At 34.8% G+C, this 21091-nt stretch overlaps 1 protein-coding gene across 3 annotated transcripts; it reads left to right on the plus strand.

Annotated features, from left to right (window-relative positions):
• The first annotated feature begins 63 nt into the window (after nucleotides 1–63).
• Nucleotides 64–21056, plus strand: setdb2 (SET domain bifurcated histone lysine methyltransferase 2). Of its 3 annotated transcripts, none has more exons than XM_061889193.1 (10): nucleotides 64–488; nucleotides 645–758; nucleotides 823–918; nucleotides 997–1121; nucleotides 1188–1442; nucleotides 18720–19045; nucleotides 19107–19276; nucleotides 19349–19701; nucleotides 20531–20619; nucleotides 20835–21056. In XM_061889193.1, the coding sequence occupies exons 1-10, from the start codon at nucleotides 461–463 to the stop codon at nucleotides 20965–20967; spliced, it is 1689 nt and encodes a 562-aa protein (XP_061745177.1). In that variant the 5' UTR covers nucleotides 64–460; the 3' UTR covers nucleotides 20968–21056. The 3 variants fall into 3 exon arrangements, with proteins under 3 accessions (XP_061745177.1, XP_061745179.1, XP_061745176.1); XM_061889195.1 differs by having other exon boundaries at nucleotides 66–488; nucleotides 20839–21056; XM_061889192.1 differs by having other exon boundaries at nucleotides 68–488; nucleotides 20825–21056.
• Nucleotides 21057–21091: the final 35 nt, after the last annotated feature.

Genomic DNA, 21091 nt, shown 5'->3' on the forward strand with positions numbered 1-21091 from the left:
CGACTGAAGTCTAAACCGACCTTTGCGAATATTTCCTCCATTTAGACTCGCAGGCAAAATATATTATTCAATCAATTAAAACAAACAGTCCAGTTGTCAGAAGTTGGATATCAATATTCAACGAATATTCAATTGTATTTTTCTACATATTATTTTGGCCGCATATGTATCGATATTGTGACTTTCAGACATTTTGTCTGTGAGACAATCACCAGGGCACATTATCCCAACTCTTTTGTTTGAAGAGAATCCTCCTCTCAGTCAACGCTGCCGGGACTAATTGTTAGAAATGAGCAAGATCTCAGCTGCGGTGTGATTTAAAGTGGTTTAGTAGCTGCGGTGTGATTTAAAGTGGTTTAGTTAGCAAAGCAGCAAACACCTTGTAGTTTCACTTCTTTGTTAGTGTCGGTCCTGCTGCCTGCCTGCCCCAGGCTTTACCAAGTCCTTCTTTGGCCTTGAAATGGATGCTTCATTCGATCAAGATGTTGGTGAGAAGTCCACATTATTGGTTGTAGTCGTGTGAACTGTTGTGTGATACAATCTGCTGATCCTGACTGAGTCACCAAGTCCATGCCTCCATCCGTTTCCTACCGCTTGTCCCTTTTCAAAGATGGAAAAGCATCTCACATTTTGTGTGTTTCAAGATCGGGCGAAAACTTTCTGGGCCAAGGAAAATGTGGACCACGTCTTCAAGATCATATACAAGCACCTAAACCACCTGAGGGAAGTCCTGAAGAAGAAGACGGCATCAGACAAAGGTTGTCTAATTTGCAGATCAATAAGCAAGAACCAGCCGCCTGATGTCTGGCTCTTTTCCAACAGAACAGGTTCAGGCATTGAAGCTATTTGACTGCCTGGATTGGACGGTTCTGTCTTCTTCAGTGGACACCCCGGTGGTGCGGGTCGTTGTCGGTGCTGGTAACTAACCTCTGCTGCAAATAAAATGCATGTGGCACATTTGATAAAAATAACTCATTTTTCTATTTTCCTGCTCAGATGATGTACTGCAAAAAGAAATTGCCACACCTCCCTTGGCAGCCACTTCTCCTGCAGGCTGTGAGGAACTGCTGCCTCCTCTTGAGCCCGCTCAGTTGCCGTACCACCTGCACGAGTGCTGCAAGGTAATATGTTCCACTACCAACATTCCATATCTCTTCTAAGCAGCTTTGATGCTCTTCTCTCTTTAGAGCTGCCTGCCTTCTTTACCTGACATGTTCCAGTCCACACCGCCATTCTGGGCCCAGAACCCGCTTATGGCCCCACTGCTTTGCAATTTCAGGAGGATTTTGGCCAAAAAAGATCAGCAGACAGATTTTTTAACCCAGGAAAAATATGAAGGCTGCTGGGATGTCATTTACAAAACCCCGTGTGGGCAAAGCCTCCGTAACCATGACGATGTGATGCGCTTTCTATTGGCCACAGGGAGCTACGACGTACTGCAGGTCAGCCACTTTCTTCTACGTGACTGTATTGCTAGTGACGTCTTCCCGGAAGTAAAAAGCAGTGGTGGTCAAACAAGCAAGCAGCAGACAAAATATCTGCGTACAAAGCAGGCTTCAATCTTCCTGCAAAAAGCAAATATGAGCAAACAATGCAATGGAATGAATCCCTGTACTTGATCAAAAAAAAAAAGATTTGTCGAGTGATAAAGGATTGTACGTCAGTGGAGGTCTCAGACACAGTGGTGCTCATAAGTCGACATACCCTGGAGAAGTTAGGATTTCTTGGCCATTCTTCCGAGAATGGGAATGATAACACAAAAACCTTTCTTCCACTCATGCTTAATGGTTGTTTGAAACTATTTATTGGCAAACAACTGTGTTTACGCTCTTTAAATCAAAATGACAAAAGAAAGTACCCAAATGACCCTGATCAAAAGTTTACTTACCCCTGTGACTTTGATCTGATAACATGCACACAAGTTAACACAAACAGGTTTGAATGGCTAATCAAGGTTCCAATCCTCACCTGTGACCTGTTTGTTTGTAATTAGTGTGTGTGTATAAAAGGTAAGTTGGTTCCTAGTCTTCTGACAGACCATTTCATCTTTCATCCAATGCTGCACAGATGTTTCTGGATTCTGAGACATGGGGAAGGCAAAAGAATTGTCAGAGGATCTGCGAGAAAAGGTAATTGAACTGCATAAAACAGGGAAGTGAGAATGCCAATCAGCAGTGTTCAAAAGTGGAAAATGAGGGACTCAGGTAGACCAGCAAAGATTTCAGCCACAACTGCCAGGAAAATAGTTTGAGATGCAAAGACAAATCCACAAATAACTTCAGCTGAAATACAGGACTCCCTGAAAAGTGGTGGTGTGGCTGTTTCAAGATGCACAATAAGGAGGCACTCGAAGAAAAATGGGCTGCATGGTCGAGTCGCCAGAAGAAAGCCATCACTCCAAATTACTTTGTTCCAGAAGTTTTGAGTCTTGTCTCTGTGCTGTTTGGTGTAATGTAAGCGGAATACTCCGTGACATTTGCGCAGAAATGGCTTTCTTCTTGGAACCTTGATTAGCCATTCAAACCTGTTTGTGTCAACTTGTGTGCATGTTATCAGATCAAAGTCCCTGGGGTATGTAAACCTGTGATCAGGGTCATTTGGGTACTTTCTTTTGTCACTTTGATTTAAAAGGAGTAAACACACTTGTTTGCTAATAAATAGCTTCACACAATTAAACATGAGTAGAAGAAAGGTTTTTGTGTTATCAATATTCTCAGAAGAATGGCCAAGAAATCAATTCTCCCAGGGTATGTCAACTTATGAGCACCACTCTATATCAAACTATTGTGCTCCATACACCATTCTACACCACAAAACAGCTGGAAACTTGAAAAGGCATTAACGACTTCTTTACGTGTGACTGGGTCAAGGAAACTGGTATCAAGGCTCTCCCGGATCAATCATGCCTCCTTTGACCTGGGATAAGATTGCATTTCATGATTTAATGTCACGTCTACTGAAGTTGGTTGCTGTTGCACACACTGTTTATGAGTAGCGTGTTGTCCCCGTCTATCAACATATAACTATAGACGTCAACATTGTGTATGTGTTGTTTATCAACATATAACTATAGACGTCAACATTGTGTATGTGTTGTTTATCAACATATAACTATAGACGTCAACATTGTGTATGTGTTGTTTATCAACATATAACTATAGACGTCAACATTGTGTATGTGTTGTTTATCAACATATAACTATAGATGTCAACATTGTGTATGTGTTGTTTATCAACATATAACTATAGACGTCAACATTGTGTATGTGTTGTTTATCAACATATAACTATAGACGTCAACATTGTGTATGTGTTGTTTATCAACATATAACTATAGACGTCAACATTGTGTATGTGTTGTTTATCAACATATAACTATAGACGTCAACATTGTGTACGTGTTGTTTATCAACATATAACTATAGACGTCAACATTGTGTATGTGTTGTTTATCAACATATAACTATAGACGTCAACATTGTGTATGTGTTGTTTATCAACATATAACTATAGATGTCAACATTGTGTATGTGTTGTTTATCAACATATAACTATAGACGTCAACATTGTGTATGTGTTGTTTATCAACATATAACTATAGACGTCAACATTGTGTATGTGTTGTTTATCAACATATAACTATAGACGTCAACATTGTGTATGTGTTGTTTATCAACATATAACTATAGACGTCAACATTGTGTACGTGTTGTTTATCAACATATAACTATAGACGTCAACATTGTGTATGTGTTGTTTATCAACATATAACTATAGACGTCAACATTGTGTATGTGTTGTTTATCAACATATAACTATAGATGTCAACATTGTGTATGTGTTGTTTATCAACATATAACTATAGACGTCAACATTGTGTATGTGTTGTTTATCAACATATAACTATAGACGTCAACATTGTGTATGTGTTGATTATCAACATATAACTATAGACGTCAACATTGTGTATGTGCTGATTATCAACATATAACTATAGACGTCAACATTGTGTATGTGTTGTTTATCAACATATAACTATAGACGTCAACATTGTGTATGTGTTGTTTATCAACATATAACTATAGACGTCAACATTGTGTATGTGTTGTTTATCAACATATAACTATAGATGTCAACATTGTGTATGTGTTGTTTATCAACATATAACTATAGACGTCAACATTGTGTATGTGTTGTTTATCAACATATAACTATAGACGTCAACATTGTGTATGTGTTGATTATCAACATATAACTATAGACGTCAACATTGTGTATGTGTTGTTTATCAACATATAACTATAGACGTCAACATTGTGTATGTGTTGTTTATCAACATATAACTATAGACGTCAACATTGTGTATGTGTTGTTTATCAACATATATCTGTAGACGTCAACATTGTGTATGTGCTGATTATCAACATATAACTATAGACGTCAACATTGTGTATGTGCTGATTATCAACATATAACTATAGACGTCAACATTGTGTATGTGTTGATTATCAACATATAACTATAGACGTCAACATTGTGTATGTGTTGTTTATCAACATATAACTATAGACGTCAACATTGTGTATGTGCTGATTATCAACATATAACTATAGACGTCAACATTGTGTATGTGTTGATTATCAACATATAACTATAGACGTCAACATTGTGTATGTGTTGTTTATCAACATATAACTATAGATGTCAACATTGTGTATGTGTTGTTTATCAACATATAACTATAGATGTCAACATTGTGTATGTGTTGTTTATCAACATATAACTATAGACGTCAACATTGTGTATGTGTTGTTTATCAACATATAACTATAGACGTCAACATTGTGTATGTGTTGTTTATCAACATATAACTATAGACGTCAACATTGTGTATGTGTTGTTTATCAACATATAACTATAGACGTCAACATTGTGTATGTGTTGTTTATCAACATATAACTATAGACGTCAACATTGTGTACGTGTTGTTTATCAACATATAACTATAGACGTCAACATTGTGTATGTGTTGTTTATCAACATATATCTGTAGACGTCAACATTGTGTATGTGTTGATTGTTTATCAACATATAACTATAGACGTCAACATTGTGTATGTGTTGATTTTTTATCAACATATAACTATAGACGTCAACATTGTGTACGTGTTGATTGTTTATCAACATATAACTATAGACGTCAACATTGTGTACGTGCTGATTATCAACATATAACTATAGACGTCAACATTGTGTATGTGTTGTTTATCAACATATAACTATAGACGTCAACATTGTGTATGTGTTGTTTATCAACATATAACTATAGACGTCAACATTGTGTATGTGCTGATTATCAACATATAACTATGGACGTCAACATTGTGTATGTGTTGATTGTTTATCAACATATAACTATAGACGTCAACATTGTGTATGTGCTGATTATCAACATATAACTATAGACGTCAACATTGTGTATGTGTTGTTTATCAACATATAACTATAGACGTCAACATTGTGTATGTGTTGTTTATCAACATATATCTGTAGACGTCAACATTGTGTATGTGTTGATTGTTTATCAACATATAACTATAGACGTCAACATTGTGTATGTGTTGTTTATCAACATATAACTATAGACGTCAACATTGTGTATGTGTTGTTTATCAACATATAACTATAGACGTCAACATTGTGTATGTGTTGTTTATCAACATATAACTATAGATGTCAACATTGTGTATGTGTTGTTTATCAACATATAACTATAGACGTCAACATTGTGTATGTGTTGTTTATCAACATATAACTATAGACGTCAACATTGTGTACGTGTTGTTTATCAACATATAACTATAGACGTCAACATTGTGTATGTGTTGTTTATCAACATATAACTATAGATGTCAACATTGTGTATGTGTTGTTTATCAACATATAACTATAGACGTCAACATTGTGTATGTGTTGTTTATCAACATATAACTATAGACGTCAACATTGTGTATGTGTTGTTTATCAACATATAACTATAGACGTCAACATTGTGTATGTGTTGTTTATCAACATATAACTATAGACGTCAACATTGTGTATGTGTTGTTTATCAACATATAACTATAGATGTCAACATTGTGTATGTGTTGTTTATCAACATATAACTATAGACGTCAACATTGTGTATGTGTTGTTTATCAACATATAACTATAGACGTCAACATTGTGTATGTGTTGTTTATCAACATATAACTATAGACGTCAACATTGTGTATGTGTTGTTTATCAACATATAACTATAGACGTCAACATTGTGTACGTGTTGTTTATCAACATATAACTATAGACGTCAACATTGTGTATGTGTTGTTTATCAACATATAACTATAGACGTCAACATTGTGTATGTGTTGTTTATCAACATATAACTATAGATGTCAACATTGTGTATGTGTTGTTTATCAACATATAACTATAGACGTCAACATTGTGTATGTGTTGTTTATCAACATATAACTATAGACGTCAACATTGTGTACGTGTTGTTTATCAACATATAACTATAGATGTCAACATTGTGTACGTGTTGTTTATCAACATATAACTATAGACGTCAACATTGTGTACGTGTTGTTTATCAACATATAACTATAGATGTCAACATTGTGTATGTGTTGTTTATCAACATATAACTATAGACGTCAACATTGTGTATGTGTTGTTTATCAACATATAACTATAGACGTCAACATTGTGTATGTGTTGTTTATCAACATATAACTATAGACGTCAACATTGTGTATGTGTTGTTTATCAACGTATATCTGTAGACGTCAACATTGTGTATGTGTTGATTGTTTATCAACATATAACTATAGACGTCAACATTGTGTATGTGTTGATTGTTTATCAACATATAACTATAGACGTCAACATTGTGTACGTGTTGATTGTTTATCAACATATAACTATAGACGTCAACATTGTGTACGTGCTGATTATCAACATATAACTATAGACGTCAACATTGTGTATGTGTTGTTTATCAACATATAACTATAGACGTCAACATTGTGTATGTGTTGTTTATCAACATATAACTGTAGACGTCAACATTGTGTATGTGTTGTTTATCAACATATAACTATAGACGTCAACATTGTGTATGTGCTGATTATCAACATATAACTATAGACGTCAACATTGTGTATGTGTTGATTGTTTATCAACATATAACTATAGACGTCAACATTGTGTATGTGCTGATTATCAACATATAACTATAGACGTCAACATTGTGTATGTGTTGTTTATCAACATATAACTATAGACGTCAACATTGTGTATGTGTTGTTTATCAACATATATCTGTAGACGTCAACATTGTGTATGTGTTGATTGTTTATCAACATATAACTATAGACGTCAACATTGTGTATGTGTTGTTTATCAACATATAACTGTAGACGTCAACATTGTGTATGTGTTGTTTATCAACATATAACTATAGACGTCAACATTGTGTATGTGTTGTTTATCAACATATAACTATAGACGTCAACATTGTGTATGTGTTGTTTATCAACATATAACTATAGACGTCAACATTGTGTATGTGTTGTTTATCAACATATAACTATAGACGTCAACATTGTGTATGTGTTGTTTATCAATATATAACTATAGACGTCAACATTGTGTATGTGCTGATTATCAACATATAACTATAGACGTCAACATTGTGTATGTGTTGTTTATCAACATATAACTATAGACGTCAACATTGTGTATGTGTTGTTTATCAACATATAACTATAGACGTCAACATTGTGTATGTGTTGTTTATCAACATATAACTATAGACGTCAACATTGTGTATGTGTTGTTTATCAACATATAACTATAGACGTCAACATTGTGTATGTGTTGTTTATCAACATATAACTATAGACGTCAACATTGTGTATGTGTTGTTTATCAACATATAACTATAGACGTCAACATTGTGTATGTGCTGATTATCAACATATAACTATAGACGTCAACATTGTGTATGTGTTGTTTATCAACATATAACTATAGACGTCAACATTGTGTATGTGTTGTTTATCAACATATAACTATAGACGTCAACATTGTGTATGTGTTGTTTATCAACATATAACTATAGACGTCAACATTGTGTATGTGTTGATTGTTTATCAACATATAACTATAGACGTCAACATTGTGTACGTGTTGATTGTTTATCAACATATAACTATAGACGTCAACATTGTGTACGTGCTGATTATCAACATATAACTATAGACGTCAACATTGTGTATGTGTTGTTTATCAACATATAACTATAGACGTCAACATTGTGTATGTGTTGTTTATCAACATATAACTGTAGACGTCAACATTGTGTATGTGTTGTTTATCAACATATAACTATAGACGTCAACATTGTGTATGTGCTGATTATCAACATATAACTATAGACGTCAACATTGTGTATGTGCTGATTATCAACATATAACTATAGACGTCAACATTGTGTATGTGTTGTTTATCAACATATAACTATAGACGTCAACATTGTGTATGTGTTGTTTATCAACATATATCTGTAGACGTCAACATTGTGTATGTGTTGTTTATCAACATATAACTGTAGACGTCAACATTGTGTATGTGTTGATTGTTTATCAACATATAACTATAGACGTCAACATTGTGTATGTGCTGATTATCAACATATAACTATAGACGTCAACATTGTGTATGTGTTGTTTATCAACATATAACTATAGACGTCAACATTGTGTATGTGTTGTTTATCAACATATATCTGTAGACGTCAACATTGTGTATGTGTTGATTGTTTATCAACATATAACTATAGACGTCAACATTGTGTATGTGTTGTTTATCAACATATAACTGTAGACGTCAACATTGTGTATGTGTTGTTTATCAACATATAACTATAGACGTCAACATTGTGTATGTGTTGTTTATCAACATATAACTATAGACGTCAACATTGTGTATGTGTTGTTTATCAACATATAACTATAGACGTCAACATTGTGTATGTGTTGTTTATCAACATATAACTATAGACGTCAACATTGTGTATGTGTTGTTTATCAACATATAACTATAGACGTCAACATTGTGTATGTGCTGATTATCAACATATAACTATAGACGTCAACATTGTGTATGTGTTGTTTATCAACATATAACTATAGACGTCAACATTGTGTATGTGTTGTTTATCAACATATAACTATAGACGTCAACATTGTGTATGTGTTGTTTATCAACATATAACTATAGACGTCAACATTGTGTATGTGTTGTTTATCAACATATAACTATAGACGTCAACATTGTGTATGTGTTGTTTATCAACATATAACTGTAGACGTCAACATTGTGTATGTGTTGTTTATCAACATATAACTATAGACGTCAACATTGTGTATGTGCTGATTATCAACATATAACTATAGACGTCAACATTGTGTATGTGCTGATTATCAACATATAACTATAGACGTCAACATTGTGTATGTGTTGTTTATCAACATATAACTATAGACGTCAACATTGTGTATGTGTTGTTTATCAACATATATCTGTAGACGTCAACATTGTGTATGTGTTGTTTATCAACATATAACTGTAGACGTCAACATTGTGTATGTGTTGATTGTTTATCAACATATAACTATAGACGTCAACATTGTGTATGTGCTGATTATCAACATATAACTATAGACGTCAACATTGTGTATGTGTTGTTTATCAACATATAACTATAGACGTCAACATTGTGTATGTGTTGTTTATCAACATATATCTGTAGACGTCAACATTGTGTATGTGTTGATTGTTTATCAACATATAACTATAGACGTCAACATTGTGTATGTGTTGTTTATCAACATATAACTATAGACGTCAACATTGTGTATGTGTTGTTTATCAACATATAACTATAGACGTCAACATTGTGTATGTGTTGTTTATCAACATATAACTATAGACGTCAACATTGTGTATGTGTTGTTTATCAACATATAACTATAGACGTCAACATTGTGTATGTGTTGTTTATCAACATATAACTATAGACGTCAACATTGTGTATGTGCTGATTATCAACATATAACTATAGACGTCAACATTGTGTATGTGCTGATTATCAACATATAACTATAGACGTCAACATTGTGTATGTGTTGTTTATCAACATATAACTATAGACGTCAACATTGTGTATGTGTTGTTTATCAACATATAACTATAGACGTCAACATTGTGTATGTGTTGTTTATCAACATATAACTATAGACGTCAACATTGTGTATGTGTTGTTTATCAACATATAACTATAGACGTCAACATTGTGTATGTGTTGTTTATCAACATATAACTATAGACGTCAACATTGTGTATGTGTTGTTTATCAACATATAACTATAGACGTCAACATTGTGTATGTGTTGTTTATCAACATATAACTATAGACGTCAACATTGTGTATGTGTTGTTTATCAACATATAACTATAGACGTCAACATTGTGTATGTGTTGTTTATCAACATATAACTATAGACGTCAACATTGTGTATGTGCTGATTATCAACATATAACTATAGACGTCAACATTGTGTATGTGTTGTTTATCAACATATAACTATAGACGTCAACATTGTGTATGTGTTGTTTATCAACATATAACTATAGACGTCAACATTGTGTATGTGTTGTTTATCAACATATAACTATAGACGTCAACATTGTGTATGTGTTGATTGTTTATCAACATATAACTATAGACGTCAACATTGTGTATGTGTTGTTTATCAACATATAACTATAGACGTCAACATTGTGTATGTGTTGTTTATCAACATATAACTATAGACGTCAACATTGTGTATGTGTTGTTTATCAACATATAACTATAGACGTCAACATTGTGTATGTGTTGTTTATCAACATATAACTATAGACGTCAACATTGTGTATGTGTTGTTTATCAACATATAACTATAGACGTCAACATTGTGTATGTGTTGATTGTTTATCAACATATAACTATAGACGTCAACATTGTGTACGTGTTGATTGTTTATCAACATATAACTATAGACGTCAACATTGTGTACGTGCTGATTATCAACATATAACTATAGACGTCAACATTGTGTATGTGTTGTTTATCAACATATAACTATAGACGTCAACATTGTGTATGTGTTGTTTATCAACATATAACTGTAGACGTCAACATTGTGTATGTGTTGTTTATCAACATATAACTATAGACGTCAACATTGTGTATGTGTTGTTTATCAACATATAACTATAGACGTCAACATTGTGTATGTGTTGTTTATCAACATATAACTATAGACGTCAACATTGTGTATGTGCTGATTATCAACATATAACTATAGACGTCAACATTGTGTATGTGCTGATTATCAACATATAACTATAGACGTCAACATTGTGTATGTGTTGTTTATCAACATATAACTATAGACGTCAACATTGTGTATGTGTTGTTTATCAACATATAACTATAGATGTCAACATTGTGTATGTGTTGTTTATCAACATATAACTATAGATGTCAACATTGTGTATGTGTTGTTTATCAACATATAACTATAGACGTCAACATTGTGTATGTGTTGTTTATCAACATATAACTGTAGACGTCAACATTGTGTATGTGTTGATTGTTTATCAACATATAACTATAGACGTCAACATTGTGTATGTGTTGTTTATCAACATATAACTGTAGACGTCAACATTGTGTATGTGTTGATTGTTTATCAACATATAACTATAGACGTCAACATTGTGTATGTGTTGTTTATCAACATATAACTATAGACGTCAACATTGTGTATGTGTTGATTGTTTATCAACATATAACTATAGACGTCAACATTGTGTATGTGTTGTTTATCAACATATAACTGTAGACGTCAACATTGTGTATGTGTTGATTGTTTATCAACATATAACTATAGACGTCAACATTGTGTATGTGTTGTTTATCAACATATAACTATAGACGTCAACATTGTGTATGTGTTGTTTATCAACATATAACTATAGACGTCAACATTGTGTATGTGTTGTTTATCAACATATAACTATAGACGTCAACATTGTGTATGTGTTGTTTATCAACATATAACTATAGACGTCAACATTGTGTATGTGTTGTTTATCAACATATAACTATAGACGTCAACATTGTGTATGTGTTGTTTATCAACATATAACTATAGACGTCAACATTGTGTATGTGTTGTTTATCAACATATAACTATAGACGTCAACATTGTGTATGTGTTGTTTATCAACATATAACTATAGACGTCAACATTGTGTATGTGTTGATTGTTTATCAACATATAACTATAGACGTCAACATTGTGTACGTGTTGATTGTTTATCAACATATAACTATAGACGTCAACATTGTGTACGTGCTGATTATCAACATATAACTATAGACGTCAACATTGTGTATGTGTTGTTTATCAACATATAACTATAGACGTCAACATTGTGTATGTGTTGTTTATCAACATATAACTGTAGACGTCAACATTGTGTATGTGTTGTTTATCAACATATAACTATAGACGTCAACATTGTGTATGTGCTGATTATCAACATATAACTATAGACGTCAACATTGTGTATGTGCTGATTATCAACATATAACTATAGACGTCAACATTGTGTATGTGTTGTTTATCAACATATAACTATAGACGTCAACATTGTGTATGTGTTGTTTATCAACATATAACTATAGATGTCAACATTGTGTATGTGTTGTTTATCAACATATAACTATAGATGTCAACATTGTGTATGTGTTGTTTATCAACATATAACTATAGACGTCAACATTGTGTATGTGTTGTTTATCAACATATAACTGTAGCCGTCAACATTGTGTATGTGTTGATTGTTTATCAACATATAACTATAGACGTCAACATTGTGTATGTGTTGTTTATCAACATATAACTATAGACGTCAACATTGTGTATGTGCTGATTATCAACATATAACTATAGACGTCAACATTGTGTATGTGTTGTTTATCAACATATAACTATAGACGTCAACATTGTGTATGTGTTGTTTATCAACATATAACTATAGACGTCAACATTGTGTATGTGTTGATTGTTTATCAACATATAACTATAGACGTCAACATTGTGTATGTGTTGTTTATCAACATATAACTATAGACGTCAACATTGTGTATGTGTTGATTGTTTATCAACATATAACTATAGACGTCAACATTGTGTATGTGTTGTTTATCAACATATAACTGTAGACGTCAACATTGTGTATGTGTTGATTGTTTATCAACATATAACTATAGACGTCAACATTGTGTATGTGTTGTTTATCAACATATAACTATAGACGTCAACATTGTGTATGTGTTGTTTATCAACATATAACTATAGACGTCAACATTGTGTATGTGTTGTTTATCAACATATAACTATAGACGTCAACATTGTGTATGTGTTGTTTATCAACATATAACTATAGACGTCAACATTGTGTATGTGTTGTTTATCAACATATAACTATAGACGTCAACATTGTGTATGTGTTGTTTATCAACATATAACTATTGACGTCAACATTGTGTATGTGTTGATTGTTTATCAACATATAACTATAGACGTCAACATTGTGTATGTGTTGTTTATCAACATATAACTGTAGACGTCAACATTGTGTATGTGTTGTTTATCAACATATAACTATAGACGTCAACATTGTGTATGTGCTGATTATCAACATATAACTATAGACGTCAACATTGTGTATGTGCTGATTATCAACATATAACTATAGACGTCAACATTTTGTATGTGTTGTTTATCAACATATAACTATAGACGTCAACATTGTGTATGTGTTGTTTATCAACATATAACTATAGATGTCAACATTGTGTATGTGTTGTTTATCAACATATAACTATAGATGTCAACATTGTGTATGTGTTGTTTATCAACATATAACTATAGACGTCAACATTGTGTATGTGTTGTTTATCAACATATAACTGTAGCCGTCAACATTGTGTATGTGTTGATTGTTTATCAACATATAACTATAGACGTCAACATTGTGTATGTGTTGTTTATCAACATATAACTATAGACGTCAACATTGTGTATGTGTTGTTTATCAACATATAACTATAGACGTCAACATTGTGTATGTGCTGATTATCAACATATAACTATAGACGTCAACATTGTGTATGTGTTGTTTATCAACATATAACTATAGACGTCAACATTGTGTATGTGTTGTTTATCAACATATAACTATAGACGTCAACATTGTGTATGTGTTGATTGTTTATCAACATATAACTATAGACGTCAACATTGTGTATGTGTTGTTTATCAACATATAACTATAGACGTCAACATTGTGTATGTGTTGATTGTTTATCAACATATAACTATAGACGTCAACATTGTGTATGTGTTGTTTATCAACATATAACTGTAGACGTCAACATTGTGTATGTGTTGATTGTTTATCAACATATAACTATAGACGTCAACATTGTGTATGTGTTGTTTATCAACATATAACTATAGACGTCAACATTGTGTATGTGTTGTTTATCAACATATAACTATAGACGTCAACATTGTGTATGTGTTGTTTATCAACATATAACTATAGACGTCAACATTGTGTATGTGTTGTTTATCAACATATAACTATAGACGTCAACATTGTGTATGTGTTGTTTATCAACATATAACTATAGACGTCAACATTGTGTATGTGTTGATTGTTTATCAACATATAACTATAGACGTCAACATTGTGTATGTGTTGATTGTTTATCAACATATAACTATAGACGTCAACATTGTGTATGTGTTGATTGTTTATCAACATATAACTATAGACGTCAACATTGTGTATGTGTTGATTGTTTATCAACATATAACTATAGACGTCAACATTGTGTATGTGTTGTTTATCAACATATAACTGTAGACGTCAACATTGTGTATGTGTTGTTTATCAACATATAACTATAGACGTCAACATTGTGTATGTGCTGATTATCAACATATAACTATAGACGTCAACATTGTGTATGTGTTGTTTATCAACATATAACTATAGACGTCAACATTGTGTATGTGTTGTTTATCAACATATAACTATAGACGTCAACATTGTGTATGTGTTGATTGTTTATCAACATATAACTATAGACGTCAACATTGTGTATGTGTTGATTGTTTATCAACATATAACTATAGACGTCAACATTGTGTATGTGTTGATTGTTTATCAACATATAACTATAGACGTCAACATTGTGTATGTGTTGTTTATCAACATATAACTGTAGACGTCAACATTGTGTATGTGTTGTTTATCAACATATAACTATAGACGTCAACATTGTGTATGTGCTGATTATCAACATATAACTATAGACGTCAACATTGTGTATGTGTTGTTTATCAACATATAACTATAGACGTCAACATTGTGTATGTGTTGTTTATCAACATATAACTATAGATGTCAACATTGTGTATGTGTTGTTTATCAACATATAACTATAGATGTCAACATTGTGTATGTGTTGTTTATCAACATATAACTATAGACGTCAACATTGTGTATGTGTTGTTTATCAACATATAACTGTAGCCGTCAACATTGTGTATGTGTTGATTGTTTATCAACATATAACTATAGACGTCAACATTGTGTATGTGTTGTTTATCAACATATAACTATAGACGTCAACATTGTGTATGTGTTGTTTATCAACATATAACTATAGACGTCAACATTGTGTATGTGCTGATTATCAACATATAACTATAGACGTCAACATTGTGTATGTGTTGTTTATCAACATATAACTATAGACGTCAACATTGTGTATGTGTTGTTTATCAACATATAACTATAGACGTCAACATTGTGTATGTGTTGATTGTTTATCAACATATAACTATAGACGTCAACATTGTGTATGTGTTGTTTATCAACATATAACTATAGACGTCAACATTGTGTATGTGTTGATTGTTTATCAACATATAACTATAGACGTCAACATTGTGTATGTGTTGTTTATCAACATATAACTGTAGACGTCAACATTGTGTATGTGTTGATTGTTTATCAACATATAACTATAGACGTCAACATTGTGTATGTGTTGTTTATCAACATATAACTATAGACGTCAACATTGTGTATGTGTTGTTTATCAACATATAACTATAGACGTCAACATTGTGTATGTGTTGTTTATCAACATATAACTATAGACGTCAACATTGTGTATGTGTTGTTTATCAACATATAACTATAGACGTCAACATTGTGTATGTGTTGTTTATCAACATATAACTATAGACGTCAACATTGTGTATGTGTTGATTGTTTATCAACATATAACTATAGACGTCAACATTGTGTATGTGTTGATTGTTTATCAACATATAACTATAGACGTCAACATTGTGTATGTGCTGATTATCAACATATAACTATAGACGTCAACATTGTGTATGTGTTGTTTATCAACATATAACTATAGACGTCAACATTGTGTACGTGTTGTTTATCAACATATAACTATAGACGTCAACATTGTGTACGTGTTGTTTATCAACATATAACTATAGACGTCAACATTGTGTATGTGTTGATTGTTTATCAACATATAACTATAGACGTCAACATTGTGTATGTGTTGTTTATCAACATATAACTATAGACGTCAACATTGTGTATGTGTTGTTTATCAACATATAACTATAGACGTCAACATTGTGTATGTGTTGTTTATCAACATATAACTATAGACGTCAACATTGTGTATGTGCTGAAGGATTAATTTATGATTACTGCCTTTGGTAAAAGTTGAACTCTTAAGGTTTTGCTCACATTTGCTTTCTTTTATTTAGACTCGTTGCGTTCGTGCTTTTCGAAATCTGTTTGATACAAATAATATCAAGATAATAGTTAATTGGAACTAATAACCCTTAAACGTATATCAAACAAACCTTGAACAAGCTAAGATGGCTGTTGTGGTTTTTTTGACTCTGCTCCTGTGGACTGAAGTGTGTTCTGCAAGCTTTTAGCCTCGTTTCGTAACATCTTGCACTATTCCTCCCTTTTTAATTCCCTCTCGAGAAGCTCTGAAGAAACGTTTATCCTTTTCGCACAGCCAAAACAACCCAAGCATAGGACATTCTTTCTTTGGGAAAGGCTTCATGGCGCCCAGTACCCTTGGAAAACAGAGCTTGCTTGACCACCACAAGTATTCATCGGGCGGGGCAACAAATCGCAACTATACTGTCGTGTGTGGAGCATTCTTGCTCCGTATGTGATTAATGACTCTTAATTAGACCACACCTGACTCAATTAGACTTAACTGTTGATCTGGGATTGAGTCGCTTGTGTCTAGGCAGTGGTTGTCAATTTTTTACCACTTCAGAAAACACTTGGCTCTCCAAGTACCACCATAGTGACCAAGATTAAAATACGTAATGGCCTATGTATTCATTAAAAACAAGGCAGAGGTTTTATTTAACAAGTACTTAATATTTTTGGCCACTGTAACCGTGCTCAGTTTAAACAGTAGCACTGTTTGAATAGAGGGAAATAAAACACTGTACTTTCATCAAGTGATACTTTGGCGCACCACCAGATGGAGTACATGTACCACAGTTTGAGAATCGCTGGTCTCGTGATCTAGTAGTTCAGTGGCTACGTCTGGGCCGATAATCAATGAGTACATTTAACGCACGATAAATGAAAATGAAGTTAAGTTTCTTTGTCTCTTGCTTCCAGAGGATTCCCTCTGGGCATCGCTCTCAGCACCTGAGCGTGTTTGTTCAAAAAGCAAATTAAATGAAGGGAGTTAAGCTTCTTGTCAGTCATCCATGATCTTTGCTTGTGTGGGTGGAGGCGGGGGAGCACCGCCAGCTAACAACAATGAAGAAAAAGGTCATTGCAAAGCTAAAGCTGACTGATTGTTTGTTTTTACTGCAAATCAACAAGTGCAGACTTTTGGGTGTATTATTGTGTTGTATTGTAGTTTATTACAGTAAAAAATTATCTTTTTTTCTTATGGAAAAAATGCTGTAAAAACCACAGTAAATTTCACAATTTGACCATGAAATCTATTGCTACTTTTATATTGCACCATTTGATTTTGTAATCATTATTATTATTAGTATTAATTTCTGTTTACAAAATGGTTTGAATGTTTAATCATCAGCAATGAGGTGGCGACTTGTCCAGGGTGTATACCGCCTTCTGCCCGAATGCAGCTGAGATAGGCTCCAGCACCCCCCGCGATCCCAAAGAAGGACAAGCGGTAGAAAATGGATGTTTGTTTGAATACATATCTTTGCATGATATTTACGTTAACATTACATATATTATTTCCCCCAAAGTAGAAAGAAAGAATGCATTATTTCCAGACTTTTGAGGGCCAAATAAAATGAAGTGGCAGGCTACATCTGGCCCTTGGACAGCCGTGCCTGAGCCCACTTCACACAGGAGGGAGAGGGGGAGTCGTGAGCCACTTTTGACTGCATTGAAAACTCCTTTCCCGCTTCCTCCAGCTAGACTACTTCTCCTTCAACATGGCCGTGCAGTTGGATCCTTCTGAAGTGCAGAGTCCCCAGCTTCCCGAGATAGACCTGAGTCGTGGCTCTGAGCCAACGCCCGTGGAGCTGTGCCTCGGGCCCGGCGATACCCGGCCAGCGGAATTCCGCTACAGGAAGGAACGATGGCCGCACGGCTGCTTCTTGAGCCGCGGCCCCGTGTTCGATGCCTGTTGCGACTGCCCGGACGGCTGTTTGGACGCACGACGCTGCGCCTGCGTTGCCGTGACGGGAGCTCAGCGCAATTATAGCCATCAAAGGCTGACCGAGCCTTTGCCACTCGGGTGAGTTGAGGAGAGTGCCAATGACAGGTGTGGTTAATCACCAAGTGATGACGTGCGGCAGGTTGTGTGAGTGCGGGCCGTGGTGCGCCTGCGATCGCGCACGCTGCCAAAATCAAGTCGTGCAGAGAGGAATCAGAGTCCGTCTTCAAGTGTTCTGGACAGACCGTTGTGGCTGGGGTGTGCGTTGCCGTGACGACTTGGACGCGGGCACCTTTGTGTGCATATTTGCAGGTAAGACAAACCACCCATCATTTTGTTCTGATGTCCACTCCGAATGAATGCTGACTATGTGGACTTCTCCAGGTGTGATCCTGCAGCGAGCCCAGAGACCCGTCGAGCCCCCTCCTCCTAAACTGACCAGAGTGGATCTGCCGTCAGACGACGAGGTGGAGGTGGTGACGGAGTGGCTGGCACCCCCCGTGCTGGAAGGGAGCACCTTGGAAACACCTGCACCCACCTCGCCCCCGCTGCATGTTCCAGTAATCCAGAGAGCCGCGGAGGAAAAGTCGGGGAAGAAGATCTCTGTGATGACAGCAAATGCTGCTGGGAATGGCAACAAGATGGAGAGTCTGAAGAGTTCAAACAGAGTTCCAAACCCCGCTGATCTTTATTTCTTGGATGCCACCAGGGAAGGAAACGTGAGCCGCTTCTTCAACGTAGGTCAACTTTACAGAAAGTCACCACAACAGACAGATTTTTAGTTGACATGTCAAGTCTGTTGAAAAACTCAACATCAGCAGATTTATGATGTATTGAAACTCCTTTGAAAAGGACCTCATATTTCTTTTCATCGTTGCTAGATGATGCAAGCTCTGTTAAGCCAGTTCAGATCTAGTTGTCTTTTTTTCTTTTTCTGCAAACTACTGCAAATGAAAGAAGTTTACAGATACATCTAATTTGCGATGATGTTGAAGAATGTCAGTGCCGCTGAAAAGAACAAAAATATTCAGTATTTCCTGGGGGGGACTTTTATAACTACATGAATAATGTTGACATCATTTAGCTGTAGAGTTCAAATGATATTATACCGTATTTCCTTGAATTTCCACCAGGGCGCTGATTAATTTAACACCTCTCACTCCTGCGCTTACCAAAGGCATGCGTTAAAAGTAAGCATGCACTAATTATTTTAAAACCTCTTCTCACTCCGGCACTTACCAAAGGTATGCAGTGAAAATTTGAGTGTGATGTAAGCTTGGACCTTAAATCCTCCTGAATAGCTCTTAATCTTCTTCCCTTTATGCGATTTCAAATGACCAGTATTGAAATCAGCCTCCTCCATTTTGAAAATGAGGACAGGTGATGACCCGGCAGTAATTCAAGGCAGGTGCATACTATATGTCCTGCGGCCATTCAAGGAAATACGGTATTCAAAGTTATTTCTTTTAGAATGACATTTGTGTTGTCCTAGGACTAATCAGTGGAGAATGTTTGGTAGAAAGAACCTCTGATATTCATGACATTTGACTTCCATGTCCGCTGCAGCACAGTTGCCAGCCAAATCTTTTCATCCAGAACGTCTTCACCGACTCCCAAGACCCCGACTTTGCCATCACCGCTTTCTTCACCAGCTGGTGAGAGGAGCACCCATCATGTGCTGCTGTCTTTCAGTCTGCAGTATTATAACTCTCTGTGTGTGTGTGTGTGTGTGTGTGTGCGTGTGTGTGCGTGTGTGTGCGCGTGTGTGTGTGTGTGTGTGTGTGTGTGTGCGCGTGTGTGTGTGTGTGCGCGTGTGCGTGTGTGTGTGCGTGTGTGCGTGTGTGTGTGTGTGTGTGCAAGTGTGGTGAAGGCAGGCACGGAACTCACCTGGAATTACTCAGCTGACAGTCACATCCCAGCAAAGCATGAACAGGAAGTGGCCTGCATGTGCGGCAGCAGTTGTTGTGGAGGCACATTCACGAAGGAGAATTTCCGTGACGTGACTTCTTCTGGATGTGAAGATGCTTGTGAGCCCACTTGATCAACGCTGCTTGATTGTACTACTTTTTCAAATAAAACACTTTTTCATCTTCTTGTCCCTTTTTATTTTGAAATCTGTACACCGCG

Source organism: Nerophis ophidion, linkage group LG27 (assembly GCF_033978795.1).
Source record: "Nerophis ophidion isolate RoL-2023_Sa linkage group LG27, RoL_Noph_v1.0, whole genome shotgun sequence".
Classification (NCBI taxonomy): domain Eukaryota; kingdom Metazoa; phylum Chordata; class Actinopteri; order Syngnathiformes; family Syngnathidae; genus Nerophis; species Nerophis ophidion.

Bases quoted from the DNA above. Each gene is read 5' to 3' on its own strand.
- setdb2 (XM_061889192.1), top strand. From the start codon at position 461: ATGGATGCTTCATTCGATCAAGATGTTG. The intron at 1,443-18,719 runs GTCAGCCACTTT...CGCTTCCTCCAG, and splicing joins GGAGCTACGACGTACTGCAG to CTAGACTACTTCTCCTTCAA. The intron at 19,702-20,530 runs GTAGGTCAACTT...TGTCCGCTGCAG, and splicing joins ACGTGAGCCGCTTCTTCAAC to CACAGTTGCCAGCCAAATCT.